Source organism: Lycorma delicatula, chromosome 7, assembly GCF_047948215.1.
Source record: "Lycorma delicatula isolate Av1 chromosome 7, ASM4794821v1, whole genome shotgun sequence".
In the NCBI taxonomy this organism is placed as follows: domain Eukaryota; kingdom Metazoa; phylum Arthropoda; class Insecta; order Hemiptera; family Fulgoridae; genus Lycorma; species Lycorma delicatula.
In genome coordinates, this window is record NC_134461.1 from 89,523,757 (window position 1) to 89,541,912 (window position 18,156).

The window sequence follows — 18,156 nt, forward strand, 5'->3', positions numbered from 1 at the left end:
ATATTAAGTACCTTGTAAGCAGCTTTTTAGTTAATCTTTAATACCATTGATATTTACAAACTGATGAAGGTAACAAAAATAATTATAATTCGATGAAATTTGCGATTGTCATATGAATCAACTAAATACATGTTATTCGACGATTTGGTTCCTTAATTTCTGAACCCGATTATCATATAATGAAATCTTAACTATAAGTGCTGTACTCACTCTGTCATGATTATCTTATATTTGATGAAATCTGCAAACATATATAAATAGTCTTTTAAATACTTGTGTTAGAATCAAAATTGATAAAATAAACGTAATGGATAATGTATCCATCATTTCCCTGAGAAATGGAGCGGTTATGGAGGTTCAGATTCCTCGCCACCAAGATCACCTGATCTAACACCTTTTAGATTTTTGCGTTTCAGGATGCATGAAAAATATTGTATATAACAAAAATACATTCTAATGAGGAATTAATTGTTCACATTATGGATGCTGCCTAATAACTTAAGGATAGCCCTGAAGAACTATGAAGAGCAGCTACAAAAGCAGTACAGAAGCGAGCCAAGAAATGTTTTGAAACTGGCAGGCTTGTTGTTTTTAAATGTTTATTATAAACTGATAGGTATGATCTTCTGTATTGCTTCTAAATAAAATTCTAATTTTTCTAAACTTTCTTTGTTTAATTCGAATTATCTTACACCATTTTGTTCATAATTAAGTTCTCTACAAGTTTTATTTAAAGGTTTTAGATGTTTATTACACATTTAACAAAGTAATTGTACGTCAAACATAAAAATAGGGTTTTTACCCTAATTTATTGAATTTCATCCCAGATTCCTTAAAAACTACTGCAGATACAGTTGTGGTAGGTATTTTATTTAATTTTTAAGATAAAAAACCATTGAAATCACTAATTCTGCCCCGTAATCAATGTCCAAAAAATTTCAGTATGACCTGTTTCACCGGGGTTGCTGAAGTCTGAGTGAAATCTGTCATTAGCCGTAACTCACAAACGAAGCATTTTAGGGCATACATTTATATTAAATTTTTATAAATTTAAGGTGTAGAATATGTTATGAAAATCCCGGGAGAATTTTTTATACACTCTGTATACAACTTGATTTCAATTCCTTTTTTTCTTCTTTTTATCAAATTTAGCTTCTGGGAATCACAGTCGGGTATTACTTCTGAGGATGATATGTGAGTGTAGTCTAGTTCAGTTTTAGGTCGACCATTTCTGAGATGCGTGGTTAATTGAAATCCAACCACCAAAGAACACCAGTATCCGCGATCTAGTATTCAAATCTGTATTAAACTAACTCGCGGCTTCGAAATCAGCTGATTTGTGAAGATCGCCACAACAACAACCCCGTGGGTGTAATGTCAATTTCAAAAAAAAAAAAAGGGCAAGTTGGCTATAGTTTCAAACGTGTAAACTTCCATCTTGAATATATTGTTATGACCAACCATTATTTTTCTATTGGAGCTAAAGAACATATTAATAATATAAAGAATGGCTGTTTCGATAAATCCAATTATGCTAATCACATTTTATAAAATAAACATAATTACAACTAATTATTATAAAAATAATTACAAATAATTTTATTAAAATATTAGATTTTTCCACCGATTATTATAAAACAAGCAATCTCAAAACATTATTGTAATAACAATAAATTAATAAAGGAACATATCAAATTTGAAGATGATTTTCTATTTAAATTAATAATTATCAAGTTGCCTAACTTATTTCCCTATACAATGACCCGCGTAGGTAGGTTATTGTAGTGTATAATTTTTTATTTACGTTTTTAATTTTAACGTTTTAAATTACAAAAAAAATATGTCTCCTGAGGATTGTCGAATAACCCAAAGCCCTAGGGATATAATATGAATTGTTGGTAAGGGTGATTTTTTTATTATAACAAATTATTTAACCTAACTTGCTACTTTATAAATAAATGTTTTTTATCTGATCTGAATAAATATAAAATTTGAAAAAAAATTATAGTTGAGCATATACTTATATCTGTACATGTTGAAGTGATCGCAGATAAATCATATGTTTGTCCTTTTTTTAATTCATCAACAGAACAATATTGTTTTTGAAAAAGTAAATCTTTTAATTGTAAAATAAACTGATTGTACAGTTACCTTTCTCATAAAGTATGCATCGCTAATGATCTAAAAGCCCATTTTTTTTTCTCTTAAAACCTCATGTTTTTAGGAAGTCCAAAAACTGGACATTACACATTATACGCGAAAATATTTAATCATAATATGTATTCATAATGATTACAAGCTTAGTGTTTTGTAAAGGTTCTTCAGAGTAAAACGGTTCACTCCATTTTGTTAAACAAAATCAATTTTATCATCCCACAAGAATTTATCAAATAAAGAACCCAGACGTTTTGCTTTACGGACAACAAAAATAGTATCTGTATCATTAATGGGAATTCTGGACATTCTATCTGCAATGTTATGTTAGATGGTTACAATCCATCTAGTGAATAATTTTTTTATTAAAACATAATTTTAAGTTAAGGCAGAAACTACATGTAAGTGCAAATACACAAATTTTTAGTAGATAAAGTAAATTATTTACTACCGTAATTTGCAGGTAAGTTGCAATTAAAAATCACACCTGAAAGTGAATTAATGATTTAAAGGGTTTTCGTCTGTGTGAGCTTTATTCTTGTAACACTTTGCTCTAGCAAATTTCTCTTAATGCTCTAGCAAATTTTGTAAATTCTGCATAAGAATATCGGTGGTTATAAATATCATTTCCCAACAGTGAAAGTGGAGATGTCACTCTTACCCCAAAAAACATAAAAAACTTTCTCATGAAAATTAAACAGATCGTTAATCTCTTTGGTAGATACATTAAAACCTGCCACAATATGCTTCACCTCTTATATGAAGTAATTTGAAAGAGTTAACCTGGAACTTTAGATGTTATCCAAATTAATTGCTTCATTACTAATATTGTATTGATTTTAAAGACAAATTGTTATTCATACAATGGAATTTAATTACATTCATAAGCCCTACATAGAACTAAGCCTTAAATATTATAATAAAATAAATAAAGATTAGTAGAATCATGAAGATGAGTTAATCCCAAGTTTTCCTAATTCTTTTAAATGCTTCAACTTAAAAAACCTATGAAACTTTTTTTTCTTCTTGCTAGAGCCCTTCTAATCTTTCCTTACACATGTCTTCCCTTCCGTAAGAGCTGATGGACATTCTTAAATGTACATTGATGTTACCGCTTTACTTATTGCATGTTTTATACATTGTAATAATTAAATTGAAAACTCACCTTATAGTTTCCTCCCCAATCTAATTTGATGAAAATGACAATTCTATTTATGATTAAATTCTGGGATAAAAGTCCTCCGTCTGACATTGCTGAAAAAGAAAACTTACCAGTTTAGTTATGATTAAATTACAAATAAGTAACAAAGTCTGTAAGTTGTATTAGTATAATTTTTTGTTTACCAATATTTAGTTAACACATAATTTAATCCGCCTTAAAATGATAAAATTTAACTTTATGCTTTTTGTTATGAAGAAATTTGGTGAATTAAATTATAAGAAGTGTAAATAATTTCATCAAGACATCTAAGTTTAGTCTGTTGTGCTTTTAATATAATAATTTGCCTGCGATATAAGTCTCATAAGCAGACAGATATCACTCTGTTAAGGGGCCATTAAGAAAGTAGCTATTGCCTCAGCCTAAGAAATAAATCCAGAATTTTATCAAAGACAAAGCTCAAAGATGTAATCGATATTCGTGGAATCTATTTGGGGAATAAGGGATTCTAATAGACTCAAGGAATCTAGTTCACTATAATAATTAATATTTTTATGTCTCTGAAGGAGTCATAACTCAACAGATAACCTGACATGACATATCTATTTCCAAAAAAACGCTGAACAATCTTAATAAAAACTGAACATCAATAGTTAGGCTTTCTAAGGAAAATGGATATTTTAATGGTTTTCCTGATGCCTTTCCCACAAAAATTATTGCATACCAGCACGAAGCTGACTTAACTACAGCTGATATTCAGCCCTGAAATTGGCCCTTTCACTCTGTTCATCACATTGACTGGTTGTATATTGTCATCATAAATTTAAAGAAATCAACTTTATATGGTATGACTTGTATAGCCCAGAAGTCGCAGATCAGGAATTTCCAATGTAATGACTTGTTCAACCACTTATCCATTTTGTTTAGTGGTAAAGGAGCAATTGATGAAAGACATGATGATATTGCAGTTTCCAACTGTGAGATGTGTTTTGTGATCATTTTTTGTGACCAAGCATACAGTGAAACTAAAATCTGTAGATTATAATCTCATGTTTATACTAATATTATGAGTGACGTAGTCATGATTTTTTTACTAAAGTGAAACTTGGCAGTTTTTATTAATTTGCCCTAACATTGCAGAAGAGCAGCTAAACAATGGTTTGTAATCAATAATTACTTAAACCGGATTGATATTTAGATATTTATTTTAAAACATGAAGGCAGGAAATCCCACTAAAAGGCAGGAAATCTTTCAGCTCTACAAGCAACACCTTCGCTCCATCACCACTGGGACTGGTCGCGTATGAAAATCATTATTCTTAATGAAATAGAAAGCAATTGTACCTCTTATTTCTTTTGCGCTTTGTATTCATCACTACATTGTGATTATGAGAGATTATGTAATTCAATAACTGTTAGCAGACTACTACAGAATAACGTAGCAGAAGTTACAACTTCTGCTACGTCACAGAAGATGATTCGCGAAATGTACCTTACAGTTGGGAACAGTAACATCATGTGTTTCATCGATTACTCTTTTACCAGCATTAAATGAAGGAACATGTAATTAGATTATGCATAGCTGATTGGTGTTAGCGCATTATATACTTTGCTTCTACTTACTAAAAATGTAATTAATTCTTATAATCTAATATCATTGCAGATGTAAAATAGTTAATAAAAATTATTTGTTTTAAATAATTAAATTTAAATAAAACATTGTTTAAATTTAAACATATTGTCAAACGTTGAAATAACACTTAAAAACTGTATTGAATATATTACAATTCATCTGTATTTGAATAACAAAAACTTAGCTGATTTAAAAAATTATAAATGAATACACAAAAATAATAACTTTTTTGAAATATTGGCATGACACTGATTATGCATTTATTGGTAAATAAATGGTATGTATCTAAAAATGCAATGTATTACACAAAATTTTATAATTTTTCAATTCAGCACCCAGTATTTGTTCAAATCACCATGTACAATTCTAGATATACATATTGGGACTGCAATAATTATAGTCGTTTTTTTAAATATTTTTCTGCATTTTAAAAATTCTGTTAGACATTTATGGTACTTACTTTTTATTCAATCCAGATTTGAAACTAGGTTGATAGTCAGTTTAACTAAAATTTTCTTTATCTTCCATAATCATTTTCCGCTTTCAATGTTACATTTGAGAATCGGTAACCATTTTTTTTGTCACAGCTTCCATGAATTTAAAAGTACTCCCAGTACAGCACCTACAACTCAAAATCACTGTGCAAAAAGATTAGTAATGCACGTAATATGAACTGTTAATTTTTTTTTTTTTTTTTTTTTTGTTTTGCGTAGGAGGAGGAAAAAGCTGTATCAGCCACCGTCTGTGCCCGCAACAGACGGTAGTGTCGGGCTCTCACCGACTAAAAAACCTCCCCCTTAGGGAGGAGGACCCTATTAGGGATTGGGATCGCGGACGCGACCTAATTAACTAATAATAAAATAATATCTACATTGTACCTGAAAAAACATACACAGCATATACAAAATTTATATCTATTTTCATAAAACTTAATTTACACTGCTTATCTAAGTAATTTTAATGTAAAATTTATGTTAAACCTGAAACAGAAACATACACATACACAAAAATAGACATAAAAAATTCCCTACAGGAAAGTTCCTATCAGGGGACCCTACTAGGACAAGGCACCTACCGCGATTTTATAAGAATATTATACTATCAACTTAGAAACTACACAACATGAAAATTTATAATATTAAACAATAACAAAAGTAAGTACCTTTAGTAGAAAATTAAACTACAATAAAAGGGGGTACCACAATGTAAGGAGGGCCACTTACATGGCAGCTCTCCCTTAGAATATTAAATGAACCGTTGAGTTACCTGAAACAAAAGAAAGTAAGACAAATTCAATTAGCGGTTGTGAAATTAATATAGCTTTGTTTTAGTTATTAAATTTATTTCATGTATGGTAGCATTGAACTTTTTCTAACAAAAATATTTATTAGGAATGATTACTGGGTCCATTTTTACTCCTTAAATATTTAACCTGAGGTAGAAGTATTTATATAGGCATTTTTTACAGAAATAGAATCGCTAGCTAAGTAGGTACACAAGAAAAGCTATACCCTCCTCCAGACTAGATAGATACAAAGAACACTGAATTTTTTACGGACCCCGCATCGTTAGATATCCATTGAGAAATCATTGAAAAACACCCGTTTAATAGATCAAGGTGGAAGAAAATAAAGGAAAAAAGTGGAGGTTAGAAAGGAGTAATCCACAGAAGATTGTTAAACAAGACAACTCGCTCAAGAAAATTATAACTCGCTCAAGAAAATTATAAGCGCCTTTTAAGGCAGCAAGGATTCCTCTCGTACAAGATCAAAGCGCTTTACCAAGAATAGATGCAAAAACATTATTCTGAATTAAGGTTCACCGATATAGATGGTAACAGATCTACATCGCATCCAGGAATGTGTGTTATATGAACTTACTTGGCTGAGCTAAAATTTTCAGCTAAGAATAATGTTGAATGGTAACAAAAATCGATACAGGATATCGGTTTACTACCTGATCCTTTTACTAATTTTTATATATATATTTTCTTTTAAATCATACGTAATATTTTTATAGAATGAAATGCATCATTTATTTTCTTATTATTTTTTAGATGGTTAGGGTGAAAAGTTTTTTTTTTAATGAATGCCAAAAAACTGATGATGTGTTGTATTCCTAAATTTGTTTATATGTAGATAATCAATGGGGCATTTTAGAATTAATTTTGTTGTTAAATATGGTTATTTATTTAAGAAATTACTTAGGATAATTATAAAATAAAAGCAAATCCACAAAGAAAATAAGATGCAAGGCTATTTTACATAAACAGATCAAATACGATTGAAAAAAGCCAATACTATGAATTAGTAAATCACAAATTTCTCCTTATTTAAAAATAATAAATTTAAACAAAACTGGAGAAATTGTATAAACAGCCTTTAAGTGGTTTATGTACCCTGTTCCTTAAAATCAATTATATTATAATTTAACCTCTTTGAAGAAACAGTTATAATTTAATAATTGATAATCGATTTATATTACATTTAAATTTAGATATTCAACTCAAATACAGCAGAATGAATGATATACATAAAATACCCATCAACTAAACTTAAACTAGTGTAATTAATGTTAGTAAGTTACTCAATGTTAGTAAAACAATTTTTTATGATAAAAGTTATATTTCTAAGCTACATAAAAAGAACATGCAATTACAAGCCGCATGAAATTACTAGCTACATAACAAGGACATGCAATTACAAGCTACCTAATTATTTTATGTATATTGTTAAAATTACTGTATTTGAGGCAACAAAGCCGTGTAAACATAATTTGTATACAAAATATACATAGTAAAAACATTTATCTCTCCAAAGAGGTTAAATTTAAATATTTAATTAAAAGGTTAGGAAACTAATGCTTATTTGAAAAAATTGTATTGTTTGCATTACATTAAAAAACAGAGAATTCACATAAAGAACAAGATTATATTGTACTGCTTGTTATTATGAAAATAAATGGAACCTTTACAGTATGTGGTCATTTGACTAGTTAAATCCATAAAGGTATGAATATAAACTGGGATTGTATTTTTCTTCCTGTATGAAGTTTTACAAATGGCTATACATAATTAAATAAATTCAGTAAAATAATTGTAACTGAAAAGAAAATACAGAGTAAAAAATTGTAAATGATTTCAATGAAGAAATTATTTGAAATAATTGGCTAACTTTTTGATATGAATGTAGCGACAAAGGAGGTATAGAACATCAGTACCTTAACCACCAAAGTACCTAATCAAACAAAGTTAAGAATTACATAAAAAATATATTAAAGCGTAGACTAAAATTCATTTAGAAGAAAAATGAGTAATTAAAAAAAGTATGTGCTTATTTTTTTTCTACCTAGTCATCTGTATAATCAGAATAAATAAAAAAATTGCACCTGTTTGAAAATAATTAAAAAATACAATAAAACCTTTTTAATTGTATTACAGTATTCAGAAATTTGTGTGTCAGTTGGCAATTCACTACAAATGGTAATGGATCAAATGAAAATATTGAAAATGGATTAGAACAAGTATTGAATATTCAGGTTTTATTTATTAGCGAGCTGAAAAAAATTAAAATAAATTTAGCTAAAACAGGTTTGGTTGATTACACAATAAAATACCTTTACAAAAGATTTCTTTTCCAGGTTACAATCAAGAGACCCAGAAATGAATGCAATTAACTACAACTGATGTCCAGGAAAAATTTAGAAATATGGGAAACAAAAATAAATTTTAAATTATCTTTAATCAAGATAAAAGATAATTTCTTATTATTATAAACTCTTGAGAAATAAAGAAAGAATACCTCTGCAATAATGGAAAATATTTGTACAAGTGATAATTGGCTTTTATTTCTAGAACTTTCTAGAGAATTACTGAAAAAAGAAATTGATAACATAGATGTGAAAATGTGAGGATGTCCAATAAGATTTGGTTCAATGATTTTGTATGAAAGAAGATTAAGATTGTTCAAGCGGGGAAATAACAAATTATTATGATCTGAAAAAAACTAAAAAAGAATATGAGTATTTTAAATATGATACATAACTGCACATTATTGTTTTTTAATTCAAACTACAATCTTATCTTAATACAGTTTCTAAAAAATATTTCCTAATAATTAAAGTGTTCAATACATCAAACAATAAAATTTGATAGTTCCTGCAAGATATTCATCGTACCAAGGTATTGTACTTGTTTTCAGTAGACATTAAAGGTAGCCAAGCGCAAGAAAAAACATGTCTATTCAGTACATATAAATAACACTTAACTATTTATACAAGTATCCAGATGTAATATAAAAATTTGGCAATTCCTATAAAATTATTGAAAATATTAATACATTTTATAGCATTTTCTTGAATAAAATTCATTTTAGTTCCTACATAAAATTCATCGGTAATTAATTTTATAAAAATTTTGCCATGTTGATGTATCCATTTCAAAAAAAGATTACATCACCCCTCTTTTTTTTTGAATAAAACAAATTTTGTAAAATGGAAGATTATTATTTATCTAGAATAGATTTTAAATTAAAAAACAAAATTTCATAAAAAAAGATCATCATATAAACTGTAGCAACGTGCTTTAAAAAATCTACGTTAAATTTTAATTTTCATTAAACTGTAATCAAGAAAAAAAATGTTTAATTTAAAACTGATATATTAAAAAAAATAAAAACTATGTTGTATGCAATAAAATAAATGTCCCTCACTTTAAAATAATGTCCTAAATTATGTGGTTATCCAGTCTAGACGATTGTTCAAGGTACCACACGAAGGAGATGTACACGGTTCAACGATTTCGGAGATACTGTCTTTTACTTCGTATGAGGTTACAAGATATTGAAAAACAAGTTAATTATTGTTCTGCGTTTATGATTGGTCAATCACATCGGAGTGTATCGTTACAGACCCGAGCGACTCCCTCGTGACATATCTTATCCGTCCAACGTTAAAATTTTGACAAACAACTTTGTTTGTTATAAGAATAGAAAAACAAGTTAATTACTTTTTCTGTGTTTCTGATTGGTCAATTGTATTACAGTTGTTTAATTGTTCTAATGAATCCCTCCTGACGTAACTTAGTAATCTTCAATATATATAATCGCTTTAAAATATATATTTGAATTTAAAATAAAAGAAGGAAGCAATTTCAAAACGTTTTTTTTTTTACTTTTACCTGTATTAAAATTACTTAATAAAAACAAATTACGTCATCACAATTGCCGATGTAGTCGAAAATTAACAGACATTTTTTTTCAATAGTAATTTACAAAACTGAACTTTTGTTTTTTAAACCGATATATTTTTTTTCAGTTAAGAAAAAAAATTGGTAATATTATGTTCTCTAAGACAGAATAAGGTATTAATTTGTTAATTAATATCAGCGAAAATTACTAAATGTAAAATGAATTTTGTTATAAATTAATTTCCAGACATAATATTTTTTATTAAATGGGATATATTTGGTCCCGCCTTTGCTAACAGCGAAGGTTTCACGCAAAAATTCTTCCTATACCTAACTTCAATTAGACGATGCACTCAAATCATGCTCGTTTCGCCTGCGCTATTCGGCATTTGATATCGCTCCTGCTTCTTCCATCTTTAGTAATTCTACTTCCCAAATAACAGAATTCTTCTACCTCCATAATCTTTTCTCTTCCTATTTTTTAAATTCAGTGGTCTATCTTCGTTATTTCTACTACATTTCATTACTTTCGTATTGTTCTTGTTTATTTTCACGCGGTAGTTCTTGCGTAGGACTTCATCCATGCTGTTCATTGTTTCTTCTAAATATTTGTTACTCTCGGCTAGAATTACTATATCCTCAGCAAATCGTAGCATCTTTATCTTTTCACCTTGCACTGTTACTTCGGATCTAAATCGTTCTTTAACATCATTAAGTGCTAGTTTTGTGTAAGGATTAAAAAGTAACGGAGATAGGGAACATCCTTGTCGGACTCCCTTTCTAATTACGGCTTCTTTCTTATGTTCTTCAATCATTACTGTTGCAGTTTGGTTTCTGTAAATGTCAGCAATTGTTCTTCTCTACACTTCAACCGTAAACTTTTTAAAATGCTGAACATTGCATTTATACCTTTGTTTTTCCTGTTTAGCCTCCGGTAACTACCGTTCCGATAATACTTCAGAGGATGAATGAGGATGATATGTATGAGTGTAGTCTTGTACATTTTCAGTTCGACCATACCTGAGATGTGTGGTTAATTGAAACCCAACCACCAAAGAACACCGGTATCCACGATCTAGTATTCAAGTCTGTGTAAAAATTTACTAGGCAATTATACCTGGCGATTATGTTCGGTACTTTCGTTATATGCCACCCAAAAATTCTCTACCAAATCACTCAAAAATAATTATCATGTTAAAAACCAATTTTAAGTCGAGAAAAAATGGAAAAAATTTAGTCAATAAATTTTTTCGATTTTTTTCTATATATATTTTTTTTAAATTATCGGAAGGTAAAATTATAATTTTACATTTAGACCGTATATTGTAACAATCGGAGGGGCTCTACCCCCATCCCAACCCTCCTGAACAATCATTATATTTCCTTGATTTTGGGCATAAAAATAATTTTAAAATGAAAAAATATTATTTTACTCGCTAATCAAGTTTGAACATCTTAGTAACTCACTCAATATAACAATTTATATTTTATAAATATAATTTAATCAAACTTAACGTACACTCGCTAACCTTGCCTAATTAACACAGTAATGTTTTGAGTATTAAAATAATAAATTCAGTAATTATGGCAATTATTTATTTAAATAATGAAAAAATTTAATGAGAAAATGACAGTTGATATGATTTGTTGTTTCATTGTTAATTATTACTAATATTACAGAATTGCTATTGTCTGCATTATGAATGGAAAATGCAATAAAATTGATCATGCATCCATCGCGTTTTATTATTAACACTACTTTTCCATCCATGTCCATTTTGGACATGATAGTCCTTTGGGTTTTCAAAACATAGCAAAATGAATGTCGCGCGGAAATTTGGTCTTGACATCTGCAGCAATTAGATGCCAATCCCCATCTTTTTTAAAATATCATCTCTTGATAAAGCCTGGATCTTCCATTAAGATCCTGATTCAAAATAACAGTCAATTCACTGAATATCATTCATTAACAAAAAATGAACAAAATTTGTCAAAGCAAGTTCCAAATTCAAAGTCATGTTCACTCTGCTATATTTATGTCAAGGTAGTAATTTTGCAAGAATGGGTTCCAGAAGGGAATGGCTATTATAATGAATCTTTATTGTAAGAAGTTTTACTAAGTTTACTAAGTTTACTTAATGAAATAGTCAGGAGAAATTTACATATTCAGGGAAAATGTTTTCATTGTTTATCAGAACAATGCACATGGTCACTTAGCATTTTTAACGTTGAACATCTACAACTTTTCTGGCCTTACACGAACAGAAGTCAGGAAACAACCTGCCTCAGATATAAGTTGAGACATTAACGAACTTAAGTCAAAATATTAGGGATAGTTGTTTGCTGATACCCAACAGTAAATTCTGTTTAATAAAGAAATTAACTAGAAATACTTATAATTCCTGAAAGAAGATGAACCATTTTCTGAGTTCAAATTTTAAAAATAAAATGATATAAAATTTATGCTAATAATACAATCTTAACAAGCTACGTATTAATAAAAAAACTTCATCATTCTTTAGTTATAATTGTTCACCATTTAAGGTTTTTAATAAATGTTAACAACTGTTTTAGTTATTTTTGTTATTTATCTGTGTGTGTATGTGTAAATATTATAAAATCATACTCTATTTTACCACCATTATTGATAAAATAATCCTAAGCAAAGCAATTTACTAGAACTGTGCAATTGAGTGGAATCTTCAAGCCTTGTGTCATTTTCAGTACTAATTTTTAATTGTAGTTACATTTGTATTGCTGTAATCTTTTCATGATTTCATATACATTTTTTTATTGGTTAACTTTTGTTGATTTATGATGGCTTCCTAGAAGTATGAGAACACCAGAGAGTAAATATGCCTATTTATTTTTTTTTAAACCTGCATTCCATTGACCTTCATAGATAGTTGGTGATCCAGTATTTCATGTTTTGTGAATTATTGGAGAATTGTGGATGGCAAACACACAACTCAACTTGGCATGTATGTGTTGCTAAGAGTTTTTAAATAAGTGATTAACAAAATGATTGGTATGCTTTGCAAATTGTCATTATGAGGCAATAACTGTAAACAAGTCATTAATGTTATTTGCATTAATCCAGGGTAGACGAGGTTGTTGCATCTTAAGTAATCAAATGAGGCCGTATGGTTATTAGATAACTGTTGTCTAATTTTCTGTTACTTTCTTTATGACTACATGTATTGTATGACATATTTTGGTCAAATTTAAACTGGAATGTAAAGTATGAGCTGTATTTAATAAATAATAGACCAGTTCTACTCATTATTTAGAGAAAGCTGTGAATTCTATGGCAGAAACATTGGACATATCAGAAACTGCATGACAAACATCAACACTTTACTGTTTAGTGGAATTGTGTTTTGTGTTATAGGTTGAAATAATGCTAAGTTTAAACTTTTAGTAAACTTGAACAAAACTCCATATGAATATTTTCAAATTCTTAAGGGGAAGAATGTGCATGTGTGTTAGAGTGCCAATGAGTGAAGGATGTCAGAATGTAAAAGATGATAATCAACTTGGATTACTTCTACAACAAGAACCAGAGAAAAATTAAGAAAAAAATAACCAGATTGTTTGAAAAGACTACTACTTAGTGTCTGAACAATATCAGAAACAGTAAGCATTGACAAAGACTGTATGTAAAATTTTGCATGAGGATCCCAACATGAGAAGAGTTTCTGCCATGATAGTCCTTTGGGTTTTCAAAACATAGCAAAATGAATGTCGCGCGGAAATTTGGTCTTGACATCTTCAGCAACTAGATGCCAATCCCCACATTTTTTAAAATATCACCTTTTGATAAAACCTGGATCTTCCATTAAGATCCTGATTCAAAACAACAGTCAATTCACTGAATATCATTCATTAACAAAAAATGAACAAAATTTGTCAAAGCAAGTTCCAAATTCAAAGTCATGTTCAATGTGCTTTATTTATGTCAAGGTTGTAATTTTGCAAGAATGGGTTCCAGAAGGGAATGGCTATAATAATGAACCTTTATTGTAAGAAGTTTTACTAAGCTTAATGAAATAGGCAGGAGAAATTATCATACTCAGGAAAAATGTTTTCATTCTTTATCAGAACAATGCACCTGGTCACATAGCATTTTTAACGTTGAACATCTACAACTTTTCTGGCCTTACACAAACAGAAGTCAGCAAACAACCTGCCTCAGATATAATTTGCGACATTAACAAACTTAAGTCAAAATATTATGTTTGGTTGTTTAGGTTGTTTGCTGATACCCAACAGTAAATTCTGTTAAATAAAGAAATTACCTCAGAATACTTATAATTCCTGAAAGAAGATTTGCCATTTTCTGAAGTGTATCATGTCTCATATCATGTGTTCTACAACTCTTTAAATTACAGCTCCTAGTGTATACATAAATTATTAAAATTGGTATTATTAAATTATTACAAAGTAATTATACAACTTAATTATATAGAACTAAAGCTTAATTAAATAAAATGAAGTTCAAATTTTAAAAATAAAATGATAAAAAATTTATCCTAATAATAGTATTTCTGTAATCTTTTCATGATTTCATATACATTTTTTTATTGGTTATACTTTTGTTGATTTATTATGGCTTCCTAGAGTACGAAAATACCGAAGAGTAAATATGACTATTAATTTTATTTTAACCTTTATTGTAAGAAGTTTTACTAAGCTTAATGAAATAGTCAGGAGAAATTATCAGGGAAAATGTTTTCATTCTTTATCAGAACAATTTTAAAATGTACAAATGTACAGAACAATGTAAAAAATACATAATAAAGGAGAGAAGGTTTAAACTAAAGAATTTTAATCTTTTAATCTCGCCTGCCGATTTACTTAACGGATTGCCTAATTTTTTCTTCATGATATTTTTTTAAATCTTAATGTTTGGCTGAATTTGTTAGGTTTTGTTGTTTTCTTAACATCTTATTTCATAACTGTTGCAGTTTATAAAAACGCAGGTACAATGTTTTTATTAAGTATTGTCGCGTGTTCGCGGGTTGATCCTGATATTGAGAGAATGACAATTGAAAATATTTATATAATTGCAATTTATTAGTCTAAGAACATAAATAAATAAGGCAAATCAATAATAACAATGACAGTAAGAATAATAATAATAAATAAATAATAATCATAGCAACAATAATAATAATAATAATAAACAGTGATTACATACAAAACAGAATTTAAAGTAAACATCAGGATTTATTTACAGTTAGTTAAGTATTGAAAACGAGAATTTAGTCTCATTCACAAAAGACATTAGCATGACCGCTAATCTTAACAATTTTAACAACTAGTCTGGTATTAACAACAATAGTACAGTAGAAAAAACAAGTATAAAGTTTATACACTGCAAATATCTTTGCTGTTCACAAATAAAACTACCCTAATAATTTATGAAAGAAATTTAGTATATTATATTTTTCACTTGTAGGCTAACAGTAACTCACTGAACTACTTCTTGTTTTCATGTACTGGAATTACTTGTGTCGTCACCTTCCTAATCGCATCGAACTTGTGCGCACTAGAAATTCGCTCCTTCATTGACCTCCTCGCAGAATATTCTCGCTTCAAACTCGCATAATAACTCTTTGCTTAGAATTCTCTCGCAAAACTGATTTCAACTCGTCTTCCCTGTCCCTGTACTTACAATATACAATTTTAAAATTGTTATTCAATTGTTTTTTTATGTTTTTGATGATTATTATGAGACCTAAATTTGTTGAAGTCCTTTTGATATAAATTGTGTTTTCAATTGGATCTATTATTATGATTCTTCAATTTGTTTATTTTCATATCAAAATTTTTATTAGTGCTATTTACCTTTTTAATTATCAATTAAATTTCTTATATTCATGTAAACTGACAATACCAATTCTGTAAGTACTTCTAAATGTAATACATAATTTATTATCGATAACCTTACCTTTATTTATAGGCTTGTTTTATTTCATGTTTTTTTTCTGAATTTTTCACATAATTCTTTTGTTTTTCTTATAGGTGTATAATTTTTAAGGTCTTTTTCTTTAATAGCATATTTAAATATATGGTCATAGATTCATGAATATAAAATTTAAAAGCATGTTTATATAATTTCAGAAAACAAATACATCTCAAGTAAAAATGTATAACCAAGATATCAGAATAGTCTTAAATCCAAATTGAGTGTGAATACAGTATAAAAAGTATTACATACAAGGATGTTTAAATTTTGATTAATGATATAAAATTATAGTTTAAATATTAGTATTACATGTCATTCCACGTTAGAATAGATGATACAAGAATTGGCAGCTTGTCAAAAAAATTACATATAATAAATAAAAATCAAAGAACAGCTAAAATCAATTATTCAGTATAATAAAGCAGCTTCATATATATATTGTTGCCGCATGGTGTGCTTCCTAATGGTGAACGCAATGCTAGCTGTTAGATGTGAGGGAAGCTTGCACTTCACCTATATGCCTGCACACGTGCTCCTTCCACCAAGCCAGCTAACAACACAACACCCCCACCACACACAGGTGGCTTTATAAGCAGCACAGTAATGCAAGAACATTCACTCTTCGTCCACCACCAGGAGAAGATCAAGAAGAAGTCCCAAAGCTGGTCTGATGTGGCATTCCGTGGTAGATGCCAATATCCCCACCAAAGCAGCAGGTCTGGCTCACCCAGCACGAAGCCCACTAGTGCCAGGAGGTGCAGCCACCAAACAAGCCCCACTCAGAGAGAACCGCTTCAGTTGTGCCAGTGAAAGACAACTGATGCTGACTTAACACTGCGGGGCTCTGGGGACCACTACTACATCAGATGCTGTAATGGGAACCCAAATGCTACTGTGAGGGGAAGCTCCGTCCGATTACAATGGATAGCAACTCGCAACTCCTACAATCTGTCAAGTCAAGCCAACATTGCCGAAGACCAGAAACCAGACTCAAATAACCCTTACATAAATACATATACGAAATACTTTTATAGACAAAAAGCATCTATGTAGACCAAAAAATTTTAAGTCATCAACAATATTTAAATATTTATTCATTAATGATTGACAGATGAAAAAAATTTTTACATTTTTAAAAATATATAATTTTAATATTTTCAAAATTCAGTACAAGACAATTTTTGCAAAACTACTTTTTCATATTAATTTTATTTAAATATAAAAACATAAACTTATTGTTCAACATTTTTTTTAATTATGTGAATTATTCATTAATGTGTTTTAATTAACATTATTACAAATTTGCAGTGGCTAAACCAATTTGTTGCTTGTCAACATCAAATATAGTATAGTATCTGTACATGAAAGCTCCTCCAAGAGTCCATAAATCTGGCATTGTTTTTGGTGATTCAACAAAAGCTGTTGTACAATTGTGGTAAGGTCCAACATCAATCTACGTAAAACCAGACAAAAATTATATATATATATATATACACACACATTTATAAGATAAGGTAATCTAAAATTATAAAATAGAAAACTGTTGATCCTCCAGTTATGAATTAAGTTTCAATAATGAATTTTTTCAAAAACTGAAACTTTTTTTCATTACATTTTGATGTTAAATGTATTACAAAATTTCAATAGAATGTCAAAAGTTTAAATATAACTTTAATAAAATGTATTTGTTTTTTATTGTCTGAAGAAATAACAGAATGCCACCTAATTAAATTATAATAACACAGGAGGAATGGAATTTATAGTTTGACAATGCAAAGTTCTCTGACTATATAAGAATGAGTTGCTCTAACTCTAATATACAGTTTATAATACTAATGAAATTGTTTAATTTATAAATACACATTCAAAAGGTTTGAATTATTTTTTTATAGATGTAGTGCACAAATTTTTATTTCTTTAGCTAATTTTCTATCTAACAACAAGGAAAATATAAGAAATATACATATATATTTTTTTTAATAACTATTACCAGGATTCCTGGGTATAAAATTTTAAGAAATATGGCCTGACCTACCAATTCCATATATGGTTAC

General features: G+C 28.8%; 1 protein-coding gene across 1 annotated transcript in view; it reads right to left on the minus strand.

Annotated features, from left to right (window-relative positions):
- Nucleotides 1-17,176: 17,176 nt before the first annotated feature.
- Nucleotides 17,177-18,156, minus strand: part of LOC142328143 (lysosomal aspartic protease-like) — a 61,964-nt gene continuing 60,984 nt past the window's right edge. The window contains exon 9 of the mRNA XM_075371684.1: nt 17,177-17,555. Within this exon, the coding sequence (XP_075227799.1) occupies nt 17,397-17,555 (159 nt within the window). The 3' untranslated portion in view covers nt 17,177-17,396. The remainder of the gene's footprint in view (nt 17,556-18,156) is intronic.